At 43.4% G+C, this 22016-nt stretch overlaps 2 protein-coding genes across 3 annotated transcripts in view; both read left to right on the top strand.

Moving 5' to 3' along the window:
- TMPRSS7 (transmembrane serine protease 7) overlaps window positions 1-1592 on the top strand; it is a gene marked incomplete at both ends in the record, with an annotated part of 50254 nt that extends 48662 nt beyond the window's left edge. For both annotated transcript variants that reach the window (XM_082655115.1, XM_082655116.1), the window contains one exon: window positions 1422-1592. In XM_082655115.1, the coding sequence (XP_082511241.1) occupies window positions 1422-1592 (171 nt within the window). The remainder of the gene's footprint in view (window positions 1-1421) is intronic.
- A 6847-nt stretch (window positions 1593-8439) lies between these two features.
- Window positions 8440-22016, top strand: part of LOC309822522 (TPA-induced transmembrane protein) — a 30947-nt gene continuing 17370 nt past the window's right edge. The window contains exons 1-2 of the mRNA XM_082654382.1: window positions 8440-8605; window positions 14540-14669. Coding sequence (XP_082510508.1) covers window positions 8468-8605; window positions 14540-14669 — 268 coding nt within the window. The 5' untranslated portion in view covers window positions 8440-8467. The remainder of the gene's footprint in view (window positions 8606-14539; window positions 14670-22016) is intronic.

Raw genomic sequence — 22016 nt, 5'->3', positions numbered from 1 at the left:
CTTACTCCTTTAACGCATAGGCTGGGGGAAAGGAAAGAGGAGTGGGAGAGGTGACAGGGACACTCATTTTTATGCCTCTGGATAGGCCTCCTGACAGTGGTGAAGTTGAAGGTCATCTTTGGGGGGACATTCCTATGAGGCTCAGATTCCAATGTATGCAGATATCTATTTGATTGCCAAAAAGTGAACAGATGATTTAGAGAATGAGGAGGGCAGGGGAGCTGTTCCCGCATCTTTACATAACCTTAAAAATCATCTTATTATAATACTGTAGTGACTTCTATCTTCTAAACTCCTATTTTGTGACAAGAGCTGTACTAGGTCCTTTACATAAATTCATTCAAATTATTCTTTCATCCACATTTTATAGAAGAGGAAACTGGGGCACAGAGAGCCTAAGTAAATTACCCGAGGTCACACAGCTAGTTGAGCTGGGATTTGAACATTTACCTCTGTAATGCTAAAGCTACTATATTTTGGGTGCTTCCTGCAGCTAGTTGGTTATATAGTCCTGTTCCCCATAGCCACCAGGGTTTAGAGGTTAAATTAGACTTCATAGAGTTGGTGTGGCAACGGTTAAAATAAAAAGATCCCAGTCTCCTACTAGCTAGAATTCACCTAATCGGGTTTAGAATTGTAAGGGTGGCACCCAGGGACACATTCAGAATGCTTTTTTTATCTTTGCCTCTGAGTAAGGTGTAGCTTCAGGTATGCTCCAAAATAAGGAAATAAAAATCCAGATATTATACTTTAAATACCGAGCACAGTAGGAATTCTGTTTAAACATTGAATTATTTCAGCCTTAGCTTTTGGAGTTAAGATGTCAGAAAGGACTCTCAAGTGAGGGTGATTTCTCTGTAATAATTATCGGCCAGTGATCCTTGGGGTTTCATAATTGGACCTGGCCAGCTAAACAGGGTCTCCGTTTCTTTCTTCCTCAGGGCCATGAGCCAACACTAAAGTTGCATGACCTAGAGGTAGAAGTCAACCTACCTTCCAAGATAACCATGCCTCAGAAGGTTCTTGTGAGGATTAAATGACCCAAAACAGTGCTTAGCACATACCAGCACTAAATAAATGTTAGCTATTGTTATTATTGTCATTATTATTACTATTGAGGTTTGTTATTTTTTTGGAGGTATGTGAGAATTGTTTCCTCTGCAAGAATCTTCTGATGTCACTCTTGGCCTAAAGAATCTAGTTTCTTATGATGAATGCACCTTTTGATTATAGGAAAAATAATTCTAAAATGACATTGGAAGTTTCGCATTATTTCTTGTTACTTCTCCAAACTGCATAGTAGTTAGCCAAGTAAGAACCTGTCAGAGTAGGCGTTGGCTCACAATTCATTAGACACCTTAATGCAAAATTGATGATCATGGGACAAATGTGCTTTTTACTTACATTATCTTCTTGTGTAGGGAGATTCGGGTGGACCTTTGTCCTGTCGAAGAAAAAGTGATGGAAAATGGATTTTGACTGGCATTGTTAGCTGGGGACATGGATGTGGAAGACCAAACTTTCCTGGTGTTTATACAAGGGTGTCAAACTTTGTTCCCTGGATTCATAAATATGTCCCTTCTCTTTTGTAATTGTGCAAGTTTGATTTTTGACTGTGTTTTATGTGATAGATTCTTTTAAAAAGAATGCAATAATTATCAGTAAAATGAGATAATTTTTTTCTTCTGGAACTCTCAGATTGCATACATTTGGTATTGAAAGACAGAAAGATTAATATGTATTTTATTCCCTGAAAAATTGCCTCAAGGATAGAGCTGTATTCATTCTTAAGCGTCAAAGGGCCATTGATCCAGGAATGGAAGAAAACTAATGTCATGAACCAAACCTCTAAAATAAGATAAAAAGTGGGTGAGACGCTCAAGAATCCATACCTTACTTTACGTTCCTATTCAAGGGCAGATATTTATAAGGATCCAGGCAAAACTGATTTATTGAAATAAGTTCCATTAAAAAAACCACGCCAGATCTTCAGTGTTCTAATGAAATTAAATGCATAAAAATGACTCCTTCACAAATGCAAACAAAGCTAAACTCAGTTATTGACAGAGGAAGTACCTATATTTTCCTTATTTTCTAATCCAATTTGTCTAACCATATCACAAGACTTTTCTTCAGCTGTAACATGGTAATATTGTGTACAGAGAAACCATCAAACAACTAACAAAACTTATTTGTCAATTACTAATTAGTAATCTTCACTAAAATGATAGAATGAAGCATTGTGGTAGTTGGATTGAAAGCACTTATGGGGGATTTAAGAAAATTGTGGCAATGCTGGTCAGCAGTTGAAAGACAAAGGAATTTTTGGATGACTATTTTTTTTGTTTTGTTTTTTTTTTTGCGGTACGCGGGCCTCTCACTGTTGTGTCCTCTCCCGTTGCGGAGCACAGGCTCCAGACACGCAGGCTCAGCGACCATGGCTCACGGGCCCGGCTGCTCCGCGCCATGTGGGATCTTCCCAGACTGGGGCATGAACCCATGTCCCCTGCATCAGCAGGCGGACTCTCAACCGCTGTGCCACCAGGGAAGCCCTGGATGACTGTTTTGAAAGTGAAAAATTTCAGAATATTGTTATCTCACTTCTGATCCCTTTATAAAACTCCAATGACCAAAACTTTCTTTTATTATCAGAGCCGTGCAATACCTAGCATAGTTGTAAACCTATAGTACATGCTCAATACATCATAGTTATTGATTTATTTTGTTTTGATTTAGAGTGTTTCACACATAATCTCAGAATAAACTTTTCATTAATAGAGGCTGTACTTAACAATATCACCAAGTAGGTAAAAACAGCAGAAAGGAGAAGAATGATATTATTTTTTTCCCTGGGACAAAGTTAAAGAAAGTAATAGCAATGTTATTTTTAAGTAGGATCCAAAATAATGAAACTGGATTTTATAGGACCTTGGAAAATCTTAATGTAACAGCAAAAGAAGAGAGAGTAAAAGGTGTCATAACCCAGATCAGATAGTAAGACTGAAACCTGGATATGATTTCCCTGAGATAGTGAATGTTTTCCATTTCACAAAACATATTTTGATTTGCTAAAAGACTGTTTCCTTCAGATAAAGGAAAAATGTTTTAATGATACACCTCTGAAGAGGTCCCTGAGGATTCAGTAAACTGGCTGTGGCATAGTGCAATTCAGAGGGCCAAGTGTTCCCCTTAATCCACAAAGGGAGATTTAGCTACTGAACCCATGGCATAGAAGAACAAATTCGGCTGACAGTTCTTAAAACCTAGGTTTATTTTGCCTGGTATTGCTGTGACTTAGGTACACGGTAAATTGTACTTTTTACTTATGGTGATTTCTAAGGAGATTTGCTATTCAACAAAATACCTCACAACTTTGCATAAGTTTGTGATCTCAGTTAGGAGATGGAGGATGGCTAGCATGATCTATCAGATTCATCAGAGGGAGTTTTCAAACCACGCATACATGCTACCATTCTAAGCTCTTGCTGGTGCTAATGTGAGTGTACCATGTTCCTCATCAGTGCAGACATGGGGAAAGGTTGAGAAACACCAGTTTAACTTACTTGGCTACTTCATGCCAAGATGCCTTTAGAACCTGAATGATGTAGGAATATCGACTTTATTTTTGCAAAGGTGTGAGTAGAGGCAAATTCCAAGACTGGTTTAGTTAATAGAGTGGAATGGTCTCCAAAAACAAAGACAGGAGCATTTTCATGTGCTAGACTATTGGGGAGAATTTGTAGGGACTCACCCTTCACAGTGCCTGGAAAACTGCAAAATGAAATACCACAAGCCAACCAACTATTTCTCATTTGTTTTCTGCTTGATTATCCTGAGTGGCTGATCCAATTGCTCTAACTGCTGATGTTCAGCATAGTACTGCTTGCCATCTGTCAACATATGGGTACAAAATGTGATGTTTTTTTTTTGTTTGTTTGTTTTTGCGGTACGCAGGCCTCTCACTGTTGTGGCCTCTCCTGTTGCGGAGCACAGGCTCTGGTCGCGCAGGCTCAGCGGCCATGGCTCACGGGCCCAGCCGCTCCACGGCATGTGGGATCTTCCCGGACCGGAGCACGAACCCGTGTCCCCTGTATCAGCAGGCAGACTCTCAACCACTGCGCCACCAGGGAAGCCCCCAAAATGTGGTGTTTTGAAGAGGCATAGATCTATTTGAAGCTAATGAGATGCTTTGGTGACCTCACTTTAATGATGTTACTTTATTTTTTGTTTTATATGATAACCATTTAGGAAATTATTTGCTCTTAAAGGAGATGAAGAAAGAAGAGCAAGTACTATGACAAGAAAAGCAAAATTGAAAATCTTATACTGGTCAGCAAGTCTTGGCAAGAAGTATGTTTGAATTTTTTAATGTTATTTACATTTGACCCCCTTGAACGAACTAAAGTACTTGAGTCAATAATAATTTTTAGATTATATTAAAAAGAACTATTTGTGCAAGAACAGTATACTTTTAAAAACACATTTAAAGAACTATTTATGAAAGAACAATATCCTTTAAAAAGCTACCCCTATAGAAGTCAGTTTTGAAGAAAATGCAAAAAGAAATCTAGATAGAATTTGATTCCTCATTCACAACTCCTAAACTTCAACAAGAATTATTTAATCTAAACCTGGTTCTACCTCCAGGGAGAAACACTTCTTTCTAACTCATCTGAATCTTCAGTTTAGAGTCAGACTGGCAGGATAAAAAAAGTCCTCAAGTAGAAGTTGGTACATTCACCTACATTCTAGGTCAGCTGTCTGGAGATGAAGAAATTTGCAGTTATCAGAAATCAGGAACAGGTTGCAAATAAGAATTTAAGTAGTTCAGGCAATATGGGGAGGTGTGAGCAAGTGTCAGCAATCCAGAAAATGTGACAAGACAGGAACACAAATCAATATCAAAAGAAAGTATATTGGGGCTTCCCTGGTGGCGCAGTGGTTGAGAGTCTGCCTGCCAATGCAGGGGACACGGGTTCGTGCCCCGGTCTGGGAAGGTCCCACATGCCACAGAGCGGCTGGGCCCGTGAGCCATGGCCTCTGAGCCTGTGCGTCCGGAGCCTGTGCTCCACAACGGGAGAGGCCACAACAGTGAGAAGCCCGCGTACCACAAAAAAAAAAAAAAAAAAAGAAAGTATATTGAATCAAACGTTATTGCTGTGTGCAAAGAGTTTGGGGTAGGTGGGTGTTAGTTACAGAGATACTCATAGTTATGGAAAGGAAAGGAATATTTACTGCGATTCTGCTTTTGCCAGGCACAGGAATAAATGCTTTACTTTAATTACCTCATTTAATCCTCCTAACTCTACTGGGTAGGAATCATTTTATAAGGAGGAAAGAAGCTCATTGACTTTAAACAACTTGCCTAAGAACACACAGTTAGTGAGGGTTTAAATTTGATCCTAACTCTTCTTGTCTTCAAAACCTATACTACCATAGGGATGTCAACAGTGTACAAGGGCTAGTCTTATGAAATTCTGGAAATGCATTTGCGTCTAGGTAAGAGAATTAATAAACCTCGCCTCGTGGTACTCAGAAGGCATTGAGAGATGTGGTGTAGAATATGTTTGTGACAGGAAACAGTAGCTTTCTGGTTCTCTGGGAGAGTGAAGGAGATTTTAGACATCTGTTCATGGAGAAACCAGGCTTGGAAGACAGCCACAGTCCATCCTACACAACAGAGGGAATCTCCCACTGAGAATGAGCTCCTGCAGTCAAATGAGGAAATTATGGGAAAGGTGGTCTGGGGCTGGGTAAGGATAGGAGTCAGGGTTAGAGAGGTTTTAATGGTTCTAGTCAGGGTCTAAGGCCCTGGGTCTAGCAAGCTGTCATTACCGAGAATATTCAAATTATTCAACATTTACAGAGGGCACTGTGCTGGATACAGAGCGGAGTACTGGGAACATAGATACCTCGAGGAGATTAAACAACTGGTGGAGGCAGACAAGGAAAAAAAATTCCTGCTTATATTCCATTTTAGCCATTCTGGCCTCTTTACTGATTCTCAGACAGTAAAAGTCAGACAGATTCCAGTCTCAGGACCTTTGTCCCGGAGTTCCTTCTTCTTTCAGAAATCTGCAGAGCTAATTCCTCGCCATCTTCAACTCTTTGCTCAAATTTCACTTTCCTAATGAGGCCTAAGTTGGTCACCTTATTTATAATCGCAACTCCCGACTGCACCGCTCAGCTCTCCAACCTCCCATACTCTTCTTTACCTTTTTTTTTTCCCCATAGCATGCACCACCTCCTGATGTTCTAAAAACATTATTTAAGTTTGCTCCCCCTTAATAAATATTAGTTTCACAATGGCAGTGCTTGTGTTTTATTTAGTTATCTCTTCAGCTACATCTCAAGCACCAAGAAGAATGCCTGACACAGAGCAAGAATTCAGCACTACTTGCTGAATTAAATTAGACTGAACCTGTGACATGGTTAGCACAGGAACAACGTGTATGGGTAGCAGAGAAGAGTGTGGATAACTTTTGGTGGAGGAAGGGAAGCAGAGAAGGTTTATTGGGAAAAGTGTGTTTCAGCTTGGATTTAAAGATGAAGGGGAGCTGTCCGTACAGAAAGTGGGCTGGAGTGGAAGGAAAAGCATTTCAAGCAGAGAGAGCATCATAAACAAAGACGTGGGGAGTGGCAACAGAATGGGAGAAGGAAGGACCAGCCAGGAAGAGGAATCTGGTCAGACCAGAGGAGTCTACTGACTACTGAATGTCTGAGAAGGAAGACTAGAAGTTAGTTATTGTAGGGAAAGGTATACATGCAGGCTTCCTCTCTCTTTTCACCTCTGATTCATTCTCTGCTCTTAGCCTGGGAGGCCGACCCCCAACCTCCATCACCAGTTTCCAGTGGGAGTTAACGGGCAAAACCCTGGCAGGTGGAGACAAAGATCAGAGAATTTTTCCTCTCTGCTGGACTGTAGTCCTGGCAGTGGCTGCAAATTTTTGTGACTACGGATCCTATCAAGAGGGCCCAACTGATGGTTCTAGTTTTTAATCAAGCTCTAGTCCCTTTTAAGCCTCAGGGTACGGAGGGCTTTCTCCTGTTGCTAGTCCTTGGGTGCCTTGGTGCCCCTTCTTGGTTCCCTTAACCCTTGCTCCTTCATCAGAAAGCCTCTTACAAAATCCCAGCTGAGAATGCAGACTGAGTCCTGCCTTTTAGGGCAGAGAAAGCAGAAGTCAGTGCCGGCCAGCAGCTGAGTGGCTGCAGTTAGCACAACCCCATCCAGCAGGCAGATGGAGTCCAGAGTCCAGATGAGCTGGCAGCAGGCAAGAGACAACTAGAGACCCGATATCTAGGCAGTGTCTGAACTGTAGGCATCGAGGGTGCTGGATTTTTGGGCACAAGTCAACATCTTCTGAAATGGAGCTGATTTATATGTGCCAGGTCCAGGTCTCAAACACATCTCAGTATGTATGTTTGTTGGAGGCAGGGAAGAAGTAGGGAAGCAAGCCAGCTCTGAGCAGAAGCTTGAGAGCATCAGCACACCCTGCAGAGCAAACATAATTTCAGGCTCTCAAGACCAGAAGTTCTGAACTATGGACTGTGGATTGTGAGTGGGTGCATATACTTTTTCCTCAGGTTGTGTGTGTGTGTGTGTGTGTGTGTGTGTGTGTGGAGGTGGTGATGGTGGGGTATCTTGACCCTCTTCCCAAAGGTAGATAATAGCCAACGTTTATGAATGTTTGCTATATGTCTGAGTGCTCTGCTGACATCAACTCTATAAATCGGGCAACAACTCCCTTAGGGGGGTACTAACATTATGTCAGCTTTCCAGATGACGAAACTGGGCACAGAAAGATGAAAGTCCAAGGTCTCGCAGTTAGGAACCCTGTGAGAGGGGATTAATCTGGGCAGCCTGGTTCCTGAGCCTGCTGTTCCCTCCACCACTCACTACGGTGTCTTTGCCTGACTCTGGACTCGTAAGAGGAAGGAGTGTATTCGTATTATGCACCTTCATTGGCTCAGAACCTCGCACGATGCCTGGCACGCAGGAGATAGTTATATGTTCATAGTTATATGTTGATTAAATGAATGAAATTTTGCTAGACGGCGAAAACTGGGGCAAGCCCGTGCAACAGACAGCTCCTCGAGGAGGGTGGAATGTCCATCCATGCCACAGCCCGACGCCCAATCAGGCCCTCGGCTCAGCTTCTGCTTTGTATATGTACAAATAGCAAAAGGCAGAGCAAGCAGCGCCCTGAACAAACCAGAAAAACAGCCCTCTTCCGCTGTGTTCCGGAGCTCACAGCAGCCCAAGGCTGCGGCACCTGGCGGGAGCTAGGGGCGCTTCCCGGGCGTCAAAGCCCGCCTCCAACCCCCCACGCCCCACCAGGCCCCGCCCACCGCCCGAGAGCTCCCCGCCCCGCCCCGCCCACCGGGGGCGTAGGGCAAGCCACGCTCGAGGCCACTTTGCACCCTCAGGTGTACGCGTCCTGCTTTCTGGCGGGCTGTTTAATCCTCCATGGAGGGGGCCGGGCCCCCATCGCCAGGAGATGACCTGGAGCTCTCGGTGATCCAGGGGCAGCCAGACGAGCAGACGCCTCTCGGTGGAGCCGTCCAGGGCATCTTTCCTCTGGAGGAGGAGCCCTGCCCAGTTCAGGTAAGGCCGTCTTCGCTCTGGCAGCGTTATCCGACGGGCTCTGAGCCAGGCTGCCGGCCAGGACCCGGGCCTGGCACCGCAGTTTCCGGTTTCCAGCCAGCTTTCTGGGCGCAGCAGACCCCAAGCGCCGGTGGTGCGCGCTGGAATATTCTGAATGGAGCAGACACAACAATGCCCTCCACCTTGAGCCTGCCCGAGGCCCCTCGGATCCCTCCGGCTCCAAGGAACTTGAGGAATCTTATCCCGGAGGTGTGCGGCTCCTCTCTTCAGAGAGAGAATCCCCAGAGGTAGAGGTGGTTTTAAAAAGTTCATTAACTTTTAACTTGGTTTTTCTGTTTCCAGTAGGGCGAGCCAGCGATAACTGGTGTCTCCTTTTCTTGAGAATTCTTTGTCTTCCTTTCCTATACGACCTTGCGACTTGCCCTCCCCCTCCATCCTCCCCCAGCCTTCACCCACCGCCCACCATCCCCCATCCCGGCTCGCCATCCCCCATCCCGGCTCACCATCCCCCATCCCGGCTCGCCATCCCCTGCGTCCACACTTTTTGTCTTCTCTCAGCCTGGCCATTTGATTTCACAGGAAGAGATGTAGGGGAGAAGGGAGAAAAGAGCAAGTACAGAAGGCCTGGGGGGTGAACTTGCCCTGCTCAACTAAGGGGAATAATTTACAAGTTCTTGTCTCAAAGAACTAGACGGCCTCATTCGCTTTGGCCTCATCTCAGTTTCTAAGTAAGTCCCTGGTGATGTTTAGGCTGAACTCTTCTGATTCAGCTCTAACAGGGGCAGGAAAATTATTCATTCTGATCAAATGCTTGTAACACAGCAGAGACTTTGAATTCTACCTTCTGATTAACCCTTCTAACTGGCTTGATGTTTACTTGGTATATGGAACTCCACATATATACACATATGGTTCCAACCTGATTTTTCTAGGGCCCTCTCCTCTACTGCCATCCCTTTGGCAGCTCAACTGCTGATTTCGGGGATACGCAGGAAATTCAGAAGTTGAAAGCATTGCTTTTGCTTCCTCCTTGATTCCTAGTAATACTGTAAAGTCTGCTTTTATAGGTACCCTGGAGAGTAATTTGCTACCTTATATTTGAATGAAAGATGAATACCATAGAAAAATGAAAGTTGGAGGAAGATGATTTGATCTCTGTGCAAGTGGCTGCAACTGTGGACTTGCCGTATGGATCCTCCAAGGCGATGTCTAGGAATGGGAATTGGGAGTACTTGCCTCATGTCAGATAGACCCAGGACACCCCACGGACTCCATGGTTTGGGACTGAATCCAGAGATCTGAATTCTGGTGACAACTTCCCCATTAAAAGGTGTGTCCCAAGGCAAGGCACTAAGGTCTATGTTTTCCCAGCTGTCAACTGATGGTAATGTAATGTGGCCAGCCAGTCTTCTTTGTGAGGCCTGGGAATGCATGTTGAATACAGTGGAGGAGCAGACTGTGCAGGACACATACAGGGTGTCAGTATTTTATTATCATTTAACCTACCTGGTAGAGATTGCTTTTTCATGTTTTAATTACTTCCTTGTTAGCCAGGTGTATACAGATATCTGAGACTTCCTTGTGAACCAGCTTTGTAGGAAATACAAAGCTGTGTAGGAAATAGGAAAGCTGTGTGAGGGACAGAATGGCGTGAAGATGAAGGGTTACATCAGCACTTGGAGAACATTCTAGAAATGCTTGAAGAGGAATAATTTTTAAAAAGAGGAAAAAAAAATCCTCATCTAATGTGTTAATCATTCTCTTTGGTTCCATAGAATCAGCTGAAGTGTATTTTAAATTGAAAAGTCAACTAATGTAGCCACAAGCGCAAGATCCAGACTCTTAAGACTTTTGTGTGTAGGTCTCTTTAAACTATATGTTAAGATTTCCAACTTTGAAATGTAGCATTAAGTCCATGTGTTTTTACTAAACATATATTTTGTACCTATCATGTGCCAAACACTTCTGCTACATAAATGCATTTAATGAGCACAACAAACTTCAGAGGAAGGGGGTGGCATTCTGATTTGACAGAAGAAGAAACTGAGTGAAGAACTTGAGTCTCAGGCGGAGTTACCAAAATACTCAAGTTCACCCAGTGGTGGCTCTGAGATTGAACTCAGGCTGTTTTTCAAACCTATGCTGCTTTTGTTGATTTATTTTATATGTCTATATATATGTACATAATTTGAATATATAAATATATATAACATATTTATTTATGTATAATTGCCTGTTATATATTATTACTAATTTCTGTAAGTTATGGAACGTAGGTGAAACATGAGGAATTGAGTAGCGTATCTGGCATGATGAGGGAGATGTGAGCAGACGGGTAGATGCGTGACGAGCAGGGAAGAGTTTGAGAATCATCGGGAAGAAGACATCCCATATCATGGGTATCTTCCTACTTGGAAGGGCTCATCTGGGAGGGTATTCAAAGGCAGTAGAAAGAACTTTCTGTTTCTTACTTTGGGTTTGGGGCTTGAGGGAAAAAGATTGTAAGCCAGTGAACTTCACTTTGCCTGCCATCACTGTAAACATGGCAATATAGTTGGGTCAGAACTGGAAAAGGCATTAGGGATAATTGAGTAAGACTACTTTTCTTTTATGGCTCATTTCACGGACTCCGACCTCAGTTTTCAGGTAGAAGTCCCAGAGGCATTTTAAGGGATGGCAGCATCATTTTGATAATAGCAGTAATAATCCATGGGTAGTTTTGAGGCAGGCAATACATATATGAATGGGCTAGCTAAAAATTAGCCCATTGACATGTGTTGTTCAGAATTTAGGACAAGACTCAGCTGGCTCTTTTGTGCTTGAGTCAACAAGTGGATTAAATCCCACAATGCAGATTACAAAATATAGATTTTACTGTGTGCTAAGAAAAATTTCCCCTGATCTATATAATACCTTTTCCTAATTGAGCCAAAGAGAAGAAAAGCTTTTTGTATCCAAGAGATACGTAGTCCTGCCATTGTTTCAGGACCTTATGTCATGTATTTGGACCTTATTTGAAGAGGGATGTGAATATATCTGGGGGAATAGTCAGAGGAAAGTCACAGAAATTCTTGGGCCATATGCTGCCATCATAGAGTGTAAGATGCAGTTTGCAAAAATCTTCAGAAGCCACTCTGGAGAAGAACCTGCCTGTGGCCTCTCCTCATGGCCTAGAATTTGGGCAAGAAATGCCAAAGAAGGCAGTGAAGGAGGCATTGTGTTTCCATGGCCCAGCGTGCATGGGTATCATGCATCTGCTGGATCAGAGGCTCTCTCAAGGCAGGGTGGACTCTCCTGGGGGCACTTCGAAAAACTAGGATTCCTGTGTTGATTCTGGTGTGCAGACCGCTGAGCAGCGCTGTACTCTGTTGATGGGTTGGGTGTGTCTGACAGACCATTTTACGATGACTTAAAATATGTGAAGATTAGTCATTCAAAGGATAGTGGTCTCTGCCTTCGGGCTGACGGCAGGAGAAGGGGCCGGCCTGTAGGATGGCAGTGATGGGCTGGACAGGAAGAGGCATTTCCTACAGAAGAGGGCTATATAATTCTGAGCTGAGTTCCCCCAGGAAGTCAGAATATTGGTCTCCTCACACCACCAGCGTCCTAGTTTGTGGTCTCTAAGGGATAGCATAGGTGAAGGCACAAAGGGCCAAAGAGGTGCATCGACCCTCATTCATGGGGTCATTTGAGACTCCAGACCATTTCATTTGGCACGAATCTTTATGGTTCCTGCTGTGTCTTGTACAGGACTGAAAATGGCATGTGTCTCAGGAGCTCTGTAAATAGGAAGATATGTTTCTGTCCCCTGAGAAGTTCAAGGCTTCTTATACTGGGACTCCTCTTTCTTGTGTGCCTTGTTGAGCCGCTAGCTTTGGTGACCTTGGAGCAATGCTCAGTCTGTGGGTAGGGGTGAGCGGTGGTGCCGTCCCTGGACTCCACACCCACTTACCTCAAGAGGGTTTCCCTCTGTCCAGATATTGACGGGGCCTTTACTGTACCCCTCATACCCCACCTGAAGGGCATGCAGGGGCTCCAAAGTGTGACCTCTACTCTAGAGCTTCTCAAAGTGCATTCTCAAAATTTTGGGCGCCCACTATAACTAAGCAACACACGTCTATTAAGTGCCTGTTACTTGTATGAGGCAGAGGTATGGGATATAAGAGTGGGGAATTTTAAGAGCCACCCTTCCTTCTATGTGGTTTCACTTTCCCTAGGAAGATAGGCCGGTATCTGTTTATATTCGGACCTGAAACCAGACAAGGCAGGCAGTGGCAGCGGCAGATGAGCTGTGTGTACTGGGAGATCTCTCCACGGGTGGGCTGGTAGGGAGGCCTCCACGAAAGGAGAGATTTGACCAGGTTCCTGAAGAGCAGGGAGGCTCCAGACCAGGGGTCCACCTCTCGTAAAGCAGCTGATTTACCTTGGGAAGTCTACATTGACAAACTGGGTCTGCTCCCCCCTTCCCTGCAATCTGATCCCCTGGGTCCGGGTAGGGCCTAGGTGTTGTTTAAATTCCCCTTCACGTGATTCTGATATGCAGGCTTGGACCCTCTCCTTGAGAAAGATTAAACTGTAGTCCTTGCGTGGACAGTTTCCTTTTCTGATAGCTGCCACTGAAATCACGATGGAAGAGAAAGTTAACGAGGCGCGGATTCAGGAAGTGCCCTGCTGCCGCTTGGCCAGGCAGGTGAATACTCCGCGTAACCACTGGCTCCTGTGTGTTGAGAGCCAGTGTCAAGGGCGCTCAGGGGCTCCGGAGTGTGACCTCCGCTCTACCCTTGTTTAGCAAGTGCTTCATGTGCGTGATCTCTAGTTTTTATAACAGCCCCGTGAGCTAGATTTATTACTTGTGTGTCTTACAGGTGAGGACCTTGGGGCTGGTGAGTTTCAGTAAGGAGTTTGCTGATAGTCCCCCTGCCTTTAAGTGCTATAGCTGGGATTGGGATCCTGATAGAGAAACACATTTTTTTCTGCGTCATATTCCATTGTTTCCCATGGTCTCCATGTAGGAAGTAGGAGGAGAGGAATGGGACCTTTTAGGGGCAGGTGGCAGTACTGAGCGTGGAGGTGGCTGGGCGCACTCTTAACCTGGAGCCCCATACAGTGCCTGGGGGACCCTGTAGACCAATGGGAGAGCGAGTGAGCGGGGCAGTGTCACGCAGCAGGGGTTAGTCCTGGCTAATCTCTCCCAACTGCATCTTTGAAATGGGTTAATACCTCCCTTGCAGGGGTGTTCAGATGAAGTGAAACGGTGTTGATGTTCAGTAGACCAGAGTGGTTGAAATTATTTACTTTAACCCCACCCTCTGCCTCACTACACACATTGCAGCTTATTTTCTGGTATCTCTCCCGTCCTTGTCCTCCCTTTCATTCCCTTTCCAGGCCCTTATTACATAGAGTCTGGGCCCCAGCAGAAGGTTCTCTTGGTCTAAACTATACATCATTCTCTTAATCTTCTCCTCAGCTTTTGTGTGCCAGAAACCTTCAACGAGTTCCCAGTACACGCCAATTTAAGTCCAAACTGCTCTGGCAGCATTTAAGACCCTCTCAGATATGCTTCAACCTTTCATTCCCTCTAATCTTAACTCTCATTACTTGCCTCTGAAACCCACATTCCTATCAGATGCATCTCTTGGCCAATTTCATTGTGAGTCGGCACGGAGGATATTCTTTCCTGGGTTTGGAATGCCTTTCTCTGTCCATCCTTCAAAATCCTGCCTGTCCTTCCCACCTCAGAGTCCCCAGAGCATTTTCTTGCTAACTTCTTTGTGAGGTTCCATTCTGTCCTTTTGTAAACTTGACTCAGTAGGGTGGAGCCCCTCGAGGTCAGGATCCTGCTGCCTTCATTTCAGTGTCACTGGCCCATAGTGAGTATTAAAAAATGTTTTTTGAAACCAAATGCCTGCCTCTAAGTCTCCCTCTGCTTTCCAGGCTGACAAGGAAAGCCCTTGGAACTCCTGTAATAAGAACTTGGTTGGAAAGTGCAAACTGTGGATGGTCCTCGCCTCTGTTTTTCTAGGTCTCGTTATAGTCATCATCATAAGCTTATGTCTGATTGGAGGTAAGAGGTTTTAAACATGACTAAATTGATGCATTTTGAGAACTCACGTAATGCTTATGACACTTAAACGCTGAAATCAAAGACGTACTCACTGCTACTTCATCGTTTATAATATGAATTTAAAACTGGTTTGCGATATGTTGAATAGACGGGAGATATACATGATTTTTGCTTTTCTTTTTTATTTTCTTTTTTGTGTGTTTTATAAACTCTGGAAAAAGTATGGGGGTCATTGTTTTACTTTAAACTCTACCCATTGGATGTTGAAGATTTCTTAAATTTTTAATTTCCATAAACACTATGTTTTATTGTATCTTACCCATGCATGTTTGAAAAGTTTTTAAAATAATTTGTTTAGTAAAGATAATTATTGTAAAAAGGTAATTATTGTATAACGATAACTTTATCTGATATACCTAGTATATTATTGTAATGGTAAAATGATGAATAATGTATTTGGAAGCATTTAAAAAACTTCATAGAACCATGCATCTGTAAGCTGTCATTATTTTAACTTATTTTAGAAATCACTGTTATATTTGTGTTGTATGTGGTACAAAACAAAAACTCACATGGTGCTAAATATATATTTTACATGCATTATCTCATTTTATTTTTTATTATGAATATGAACATAGTACATGTTCAGTTACCCATAAAGCCCATCCACATTATTAATATTTTGTTATATTTTTCTCTAGTCTTTTTCTTACTTGCATTTTAAAAATGATTTGCAATCAGATTGTTTTTTATCATTCTGTGGCTCACCTTTAGGATTTTAATGTTACATTGAGATCATTTTGCCAATTCATTAAAAATTATTTGTGAACTTTTTTTTATAACTGCATGATGTACTCTTCCACATTTTTTTTTTTTTTTTTTTTTTGCGGTACGCGGGCCTCTCACTGTTGTGGCCTCTCCCGTTGCAGAGCACAGGCTCCGGACGCGCAGGCTCAGCGGCCACGGCTCATGGGCCCAGCCGCTCCGCGGCATGTGGGATCTTCCCTGACCGGGGCACGAACCCGTGTCCCCTGCATCGGCAGGCGGACTCTCAACCACTGCGCCACCAGCGAAGCCCTTCCACATCTTTTTAAAACCTTTTAGGTAGTTGCTAATTTTTTTATGATTATCAGTATTAAGGTTTTTATGATGCATAAATATAGCGGCCCCCCCCCCGCCCCCAGTGGGCAATATTTCAATTTCAAAATAGGAAAGAAGAAAAGTGCTTTCATTTCTATGTGTGGGTGATTGTAGGGTACAGGGGTGTGAGGGGGCCTCTTCTGGAACTGGGATACTTGTGAGGGTGATCCGATCATCACAAGATAAGGGTTGAGCTGGATTCTCCATAGCAAACCAAGTTACAGGATGAGAGCAAGCATGGCAGCCCCTGAGTTTCTCCAGAGGGGGCCCTGGGAATTCTCCTAAGGAATTGCATTTGTCATTCACCTCCTGTTCCTCCTTGTCCCAACACTTTCATCTCCTGTCTCAAAGTTTTACAGTACCTGAAGAAATAGGAAAACTCTGCTGAGGTGTGCCAACCTCTAGCATGTGAGCTTCCCAGGCAGGCAGCATGTTTGCTTAGTTACTTAAGGCAGTGTTGAGGTGAAATGGCTGTGTCTTTGAGGCAGGGAGAAGTTGATAAGAGGTGCTGCCCCTCCTTCATCACACTGAGGACAATCGCTTTGGTATGAGTGTTGATACTCCCTCTTCCCATCATCTCCCACATGTGGATATTGAAACTGAACTTGAGTCACACAGCCTTGTCCTATCACAACCAGCCAGTGCTGTCCTAAAAGTTGGCTGAACCATCGGCTGGCATCTGGGGCCTATAGCAAAGGATGATGCCACAGATTTGGTTGGTTTGATATTGAGGATTCTAAAGCTCAAGACCCAGGGATTTCCCTGGCGTCCATTGGTTAAGACTCCATGCTTCCACTGCAGGGGGCACGGGTTCGATCCCTGGTTGGGGAACTAAGATCCTGCAAGCTGAGTGGCCAAAAAAAAAAAAAAAAAACAAAAAAACTCAAGATCCAAGAGCTGTCTTCCATTTTCATTCTCAGAAAGTCATTTGACCTCTTCAGATCACGAAGAGCAACCTGCAGAAGAAGGGATTCCATTTTCCTCCACAGTTTCTCAGGGGGACGTGAGAGTTCACAGGATCAGATTCAGGGAAGAGTTTTTTAACACTTGCGTTGCAAACTTTGTTTTCAGTCTGGTTATAAAATTGTGTTTAAAATATGTTAATGCCGTAAGAGAGATTTTCAAACTTTTACTTTTTTTAAATCAGGGAAATACTTTTATTTTACTTGGCATCTCAACTTTCAAGAGTTTGGGCTTGTGGAGAGGGTCATAGTAGGCAGTGGCGGGTTTAATGGGTAAAAAGGAGCAGGGACAGGACTCCCTCCATGACAGTCCCAGCCTCACCCAGAGCAGCTCCACGGGCACTTCTGGGATGACAGTCTGCAAAAATCAGCCATTGTCCAATTGTCAAGCCCGTTGATATGAATCGAGTATTGGTAGAACTTCTGGGCGCTGTGTAGAAAATGCTGCTGTCTGGGAAAAGGGCAGGTGGGAGAGTCGAAGGCTGTGCATTCGTTAATGAATGTGGGAGGGGCGATATGTGGGTAGGGGAGAAAGAAATCCAGACTATTAGGTATATTGTACAGCATGGGGAATATGACCAGTATTTTACAATGACTGTAAATGGAGTATAACCTTTAAAAATTGTGAATCACTACATTGTACACCTGTAACTTATATAACATTGTACAGCAACTATACTTCAATTAAAAAAAAAAAAGAATGAGTGTACATTCTTTAAGAAGTGATGCTGTCTGGTTCATTAAGAAGTGAAGTTTCTCAGCACCTCCATTTGCCATGCCCCTCCTCCTTCCCTTTCTCCCCACTCCTTACTCTCCTGTCTCGGGGCTCTGTAGTCTCCAGACTGAGGCTCAGAGGTGGAGGTGATAATAAATGTGGAGCTGGAGTGGACCCAGAGGGTACACTAAATACATCCCAGTACAGAAAGATATCCCATCTGGGGAGGGGCCAATAGGGTACCAGAAGGAGGTGCCCAGTGGGGAGCTGTAGCTTGTCACTGACATTGATAGGAATGGCCATGATGTGGTGATAATACAAGCAGACCAACCTGTGGTCAGGTTTATTATTATTAATTCTCTACAGACTGTGCACCCCTTCTTGCCTGCACCTGGAGTGGGCTCTCCCCCGACTCTGCCCGTGGTCCACCACTGAAGTGATGGCAAATTCAGGATCACGGCTCGGCTTAAGGCATTGAGCCTGGGCTGTGTCCACAGTGTGGAGGAGAGGCTAGCACTCCGCCAGGCTCACAAGAGACAATGAAACCTTCTTAAAATGGACAATTTGGGGTTGGCAGGGGGGCGCGGGCAGAGCTCAGGGAATCCTTCCCGTTAAATCTAGAGGCCTGGTTTTGTCCCAGATCTTTAGGAAAAAAGTATTAATGGATTTTCTCTTTCTCCCTAAGGAATTATAAATTCCTTGGTGTGAAGGGTAAAGGAAAAAAAAAAGCTTTCCTCTCTCTCAAAGTCATTTCCTGTCTGGATAATTTGGAGAATCAGATAAACATCCTCAAGGATTCTGCTTTCTTTACTAATGTGTCCGAACAGTGAGGGGAGAGACCCTAGGAATGCCTTAACTGGTGAAACCTTTCCTTGGTTTGGGCAAAATATTTTAAATGTTACAGAAACCAAACTGTGACAAGTAGGTGGATGCTTAGAAACATGAGTTAAAGGTGACCAGTTTTAACAGTCTAGGAACCCTTATGTGATGTCCCCCAGCTCTCTTACCATAAGGGCTTTTCTATGAGTAGGGGAGGCTCTGGTACTGAGATGCAGGCAGGGACTTCCTACGTGATGCTGTATTGGATGGGTTTGTTTTGCCTTGAGTTGGGAATAAGCATCACATCTTATGACATCACATGGTCCTGGCAGACAAGCAAGTTGCACAGGTTGCTCCCTGGTATAGGGTGACTCATGGGAAAATCCTAGGCAGACAGCAAGCCCGGTATCTTGGAATTTCTTTGCATTTTCACCTGCTTCTCTTTCCCTCACATCTCATATGTTCTCCTGCCTTCCCAAGACTGACCTCTTCACCTGTGTTCTCCGTAGAATCCTCTCCAGCTTCTTCTGACCCGTGGACCTTCAGATAGCGCCCTTTCTTTCTAACCATCCTCTCGGGCCTCTTCAAATGTGCTCACATGGTCTCTCCTTCAGAGCAGTCTTCCATCAGCATCTTGCTACTTCATTTATATATTTGTCTCTCCCTCTTTTTTCACTGGCAAACTTCTAGAAAGAGAGGTCTGTGATCTTATCTCCTGCTCACTCCTAAACCACTGTATCCATTGGTCCCAAATTGTTCTTCCAAAGGTCAACAAAAAGTGTCTGATCATAAAACCCAATGGCCTTTCTCCCTTCCCCTGCCCTGTTTGCAGCCTTCAGCTCTGTCCACTGTATTGTACTCGTCCAGGCCTTCAGAACTCTGGACTTCAGGACTTTATTTCTGCCTTTGGCCCCATGTTGTGATTGCAGGAGGCATGTCTTCAGCCTTCTCACTCTTCTCATTCTTCATTCTTTCCCTTGAGAAGCTCATTTAGTCCCAAGGCAGCAGCCATCCCCTCTCGGAGGTGCCCCCTGGAACACTTTCCCTGAGTTTTAGTCATGCACTTTGCTGTAGTTCTCTACCTGGAAATAACTGTCATCGTCTTTATCATTATCCATGTGAAACTACTAGTCATGTGTATCCCCTTCTCCACTGAGCTCACCTTTTATAGTTTCATGGTGAGTCATGAGGCCAGGTTTATATCATCCAATTGTGTAACTTTAGGCAAATTCTTCAACGCTCCTTGCCTCAGTTTCCACATTTGTAAAATATAAATGATTTCTGGATCTGTGTCTATAAATGTACCTTGACCCTCCTACTTACTAGCTCGATTGACTGACCTAAGCAAATTATGCATTTCTTCTAAGCCTCAATGTCTTCATTTTAAAATAAAAACATTAATATTTAATTAATAGGGTTGATTTGAGGATTACATGAGGTAAATCCAAGTGCATACATGTGCGTAATGCTTCATACAGTAGCTGTTATTCTTCCTGTTACCTAGGCTTGATACTTTGGAACATTTTTGATTTCTTCTTCTTTCCTATAGCTAGATAATGACCAGGTCTTATCAATCATTCCTTGGTAGTGTCTTGATAGAAACTTTCAACACTGACTACCTGCCTACGGCAAGGCTCTGTGCTGTATACTTTATATATGGTGGTTCTTATCTTTACCGTCACCTACCGTGTAGGCATTTCTGTTGAGGAAACTACTTCAGAGATTTAAGTGACTTGCTCAAGTAACATGGCTAATGACTAACTGAGCTGGAATTCAAACTAAGTCTGGCTGCCTTTACAGCCAGCTCTGTTTCCACCATCCTGGTCTTTCTTCTCCCTCCCTTCCTTCCTTCCTCTTCCCACTGCTGTCAGTCGAAATCTGTCTCTCCCATTCTTGTCCAGTGGCCTCTCTGCCTCCAATCTCCCCCAGTTCCATTTCATCCCATCTATCACCAGCAGATTTACCCTCATCTCCTTCCTGGGAGGCATTTAACAACCTCCATTATCTCTTGAAGACATCTGGCATTGAAGGCCTACCTCTCCAGCCTCATTTCTTATATTCCTGCCTAAGAGCTGTTTTTGTGTGCCTCCAGTGTCCTCTGTGTATGTACTACAATTTTTTAAAGACGTTTTCTCTACATGGAAATACTGACTAGGTTAAATCCCATTAAAAACATGAAAATTCTGCTGACTGGGTAAGCCTATTTTTTTTTGCTGTTGTTGTTATTTTAACAAGCACGACTATTTAGCCAGGTCGGGTACAGATTCATTCAGATAATACAAGTTAAGTATATGTCATTAGAGCTATTATTGGAGACCTCTTTTCGAACTTGGCATTTCTTTCTTCCTCTTTTTTTTTTTTTAAAATTATCATTTATTTATTTTGGTTGTGCTGGCTCCTTAGCTGTGGCACACAGGCTCTTTAGTTGCGGCAGGCAAGCTCCTTAGTTGCAGCATGCATATGGGACCTAGTTCCCTGACGAGGGATCGAACCCGGGCCCCCTGCATTGGGAGTACAGAGCCTTAACCACTGGACTACCAGGGAAGTCCTGAACTTGGCATTTCTTAATAAAAGGGATCCAAATTGGAAAAGAAGTAAAACTGTCACTGTTTGCAGATGACATGATACTGTACATAGAAAATCTTAAAGACACTACCAGAAAACTACTGGAGCTCATCAATGAATTTGGTAAAGTTGCAGGATACAAAATGAATACACAGAAATCTCCTACTTTCCTATACACTAACAATGAAAGATCAGAAAGAGAAATTAAGAAAACAATCTCATTTACCGTCGCATCAAAAAGAATAAAATACCTAGGAATAACCTACCTAAGGAGGCAAAAGACCTGTACTACGAAAACTATAAGACACTGATGAAAGAAACCAAATAAGACACAAACAGATGGAAAGATATACTGCGTTCTTGGATTGGAAGAATCAATATTTTCAAAATGACCATACTACCCAAGGCAATCTACAGATTCACTGCAATACCTATCAAATTACCAATGACATTTTTCACAGAACTAGAACAAAAAAATCTTAAAATTTGTATGGAAACACAAAAGACCCTGAATAGCTACAACAATCTTGGGAAAGAGAAACAGAGCTGGAGGAATCAGGCTCCCTGACTTCAGACTATACTTCAAAGCTACAGTCATCAAAACAGTATGGTACTGGCACAAAAACAGAGATGCAGATCAACGGAACAGGATAGAGAGCCCAGAAGTAAACCCATGCGCTTATGGTCAATCAGTCTGTGGCAAAGGAGGCAAGAATATACAATGGCAAACCTGGCATTTCTTAGTGCCCTTGAGTTCAGCAGTTCTGTGACTCCTGTATCCATTCTCTGGCATCCTTATTCCTTTCTGAGGCAATGATATCTACTCTGGAAATGTATGTGGTGGGTGTAGAGCTCAAAGATACCCATTGCAGCAGCATTTATAAATTGGAAAGATAAAAACACTAAATGGTTTTAGAACATTAGTGCAGCCATTAAATAATCTTTGCAAGGAATTTTAAACACGTGGGGAATGGCTTTTGATATGTAAACAGCAACAAAAGAATCAAGACAGAGAGGAAATGATGACAACAAAAAGCAGTATACAAATTACCTTCTCATTAAGACCTCAAATATATAATATAAAATATGGGGGGGACCTTTTGATTAAAGAATTATTAGTAATTTTTTTCTTGCTTTGCTGCAATT

This window comes from Grampus griseus (assembly GCF_964374135.1).
Source record: "Grampus griseus genome assembly, chromosome: 5".
Taxonomy (NCBI): Eukaryota; Metazoa; Chordata; class Mammalia; order Artiodactyla; family Delphinidae; genus Grampus; species Grampus griseus.
Note: the sequence above shows the minus strand (reverse complement) of the source record. Positions and strands in the feature narration are given on the sequence as shown.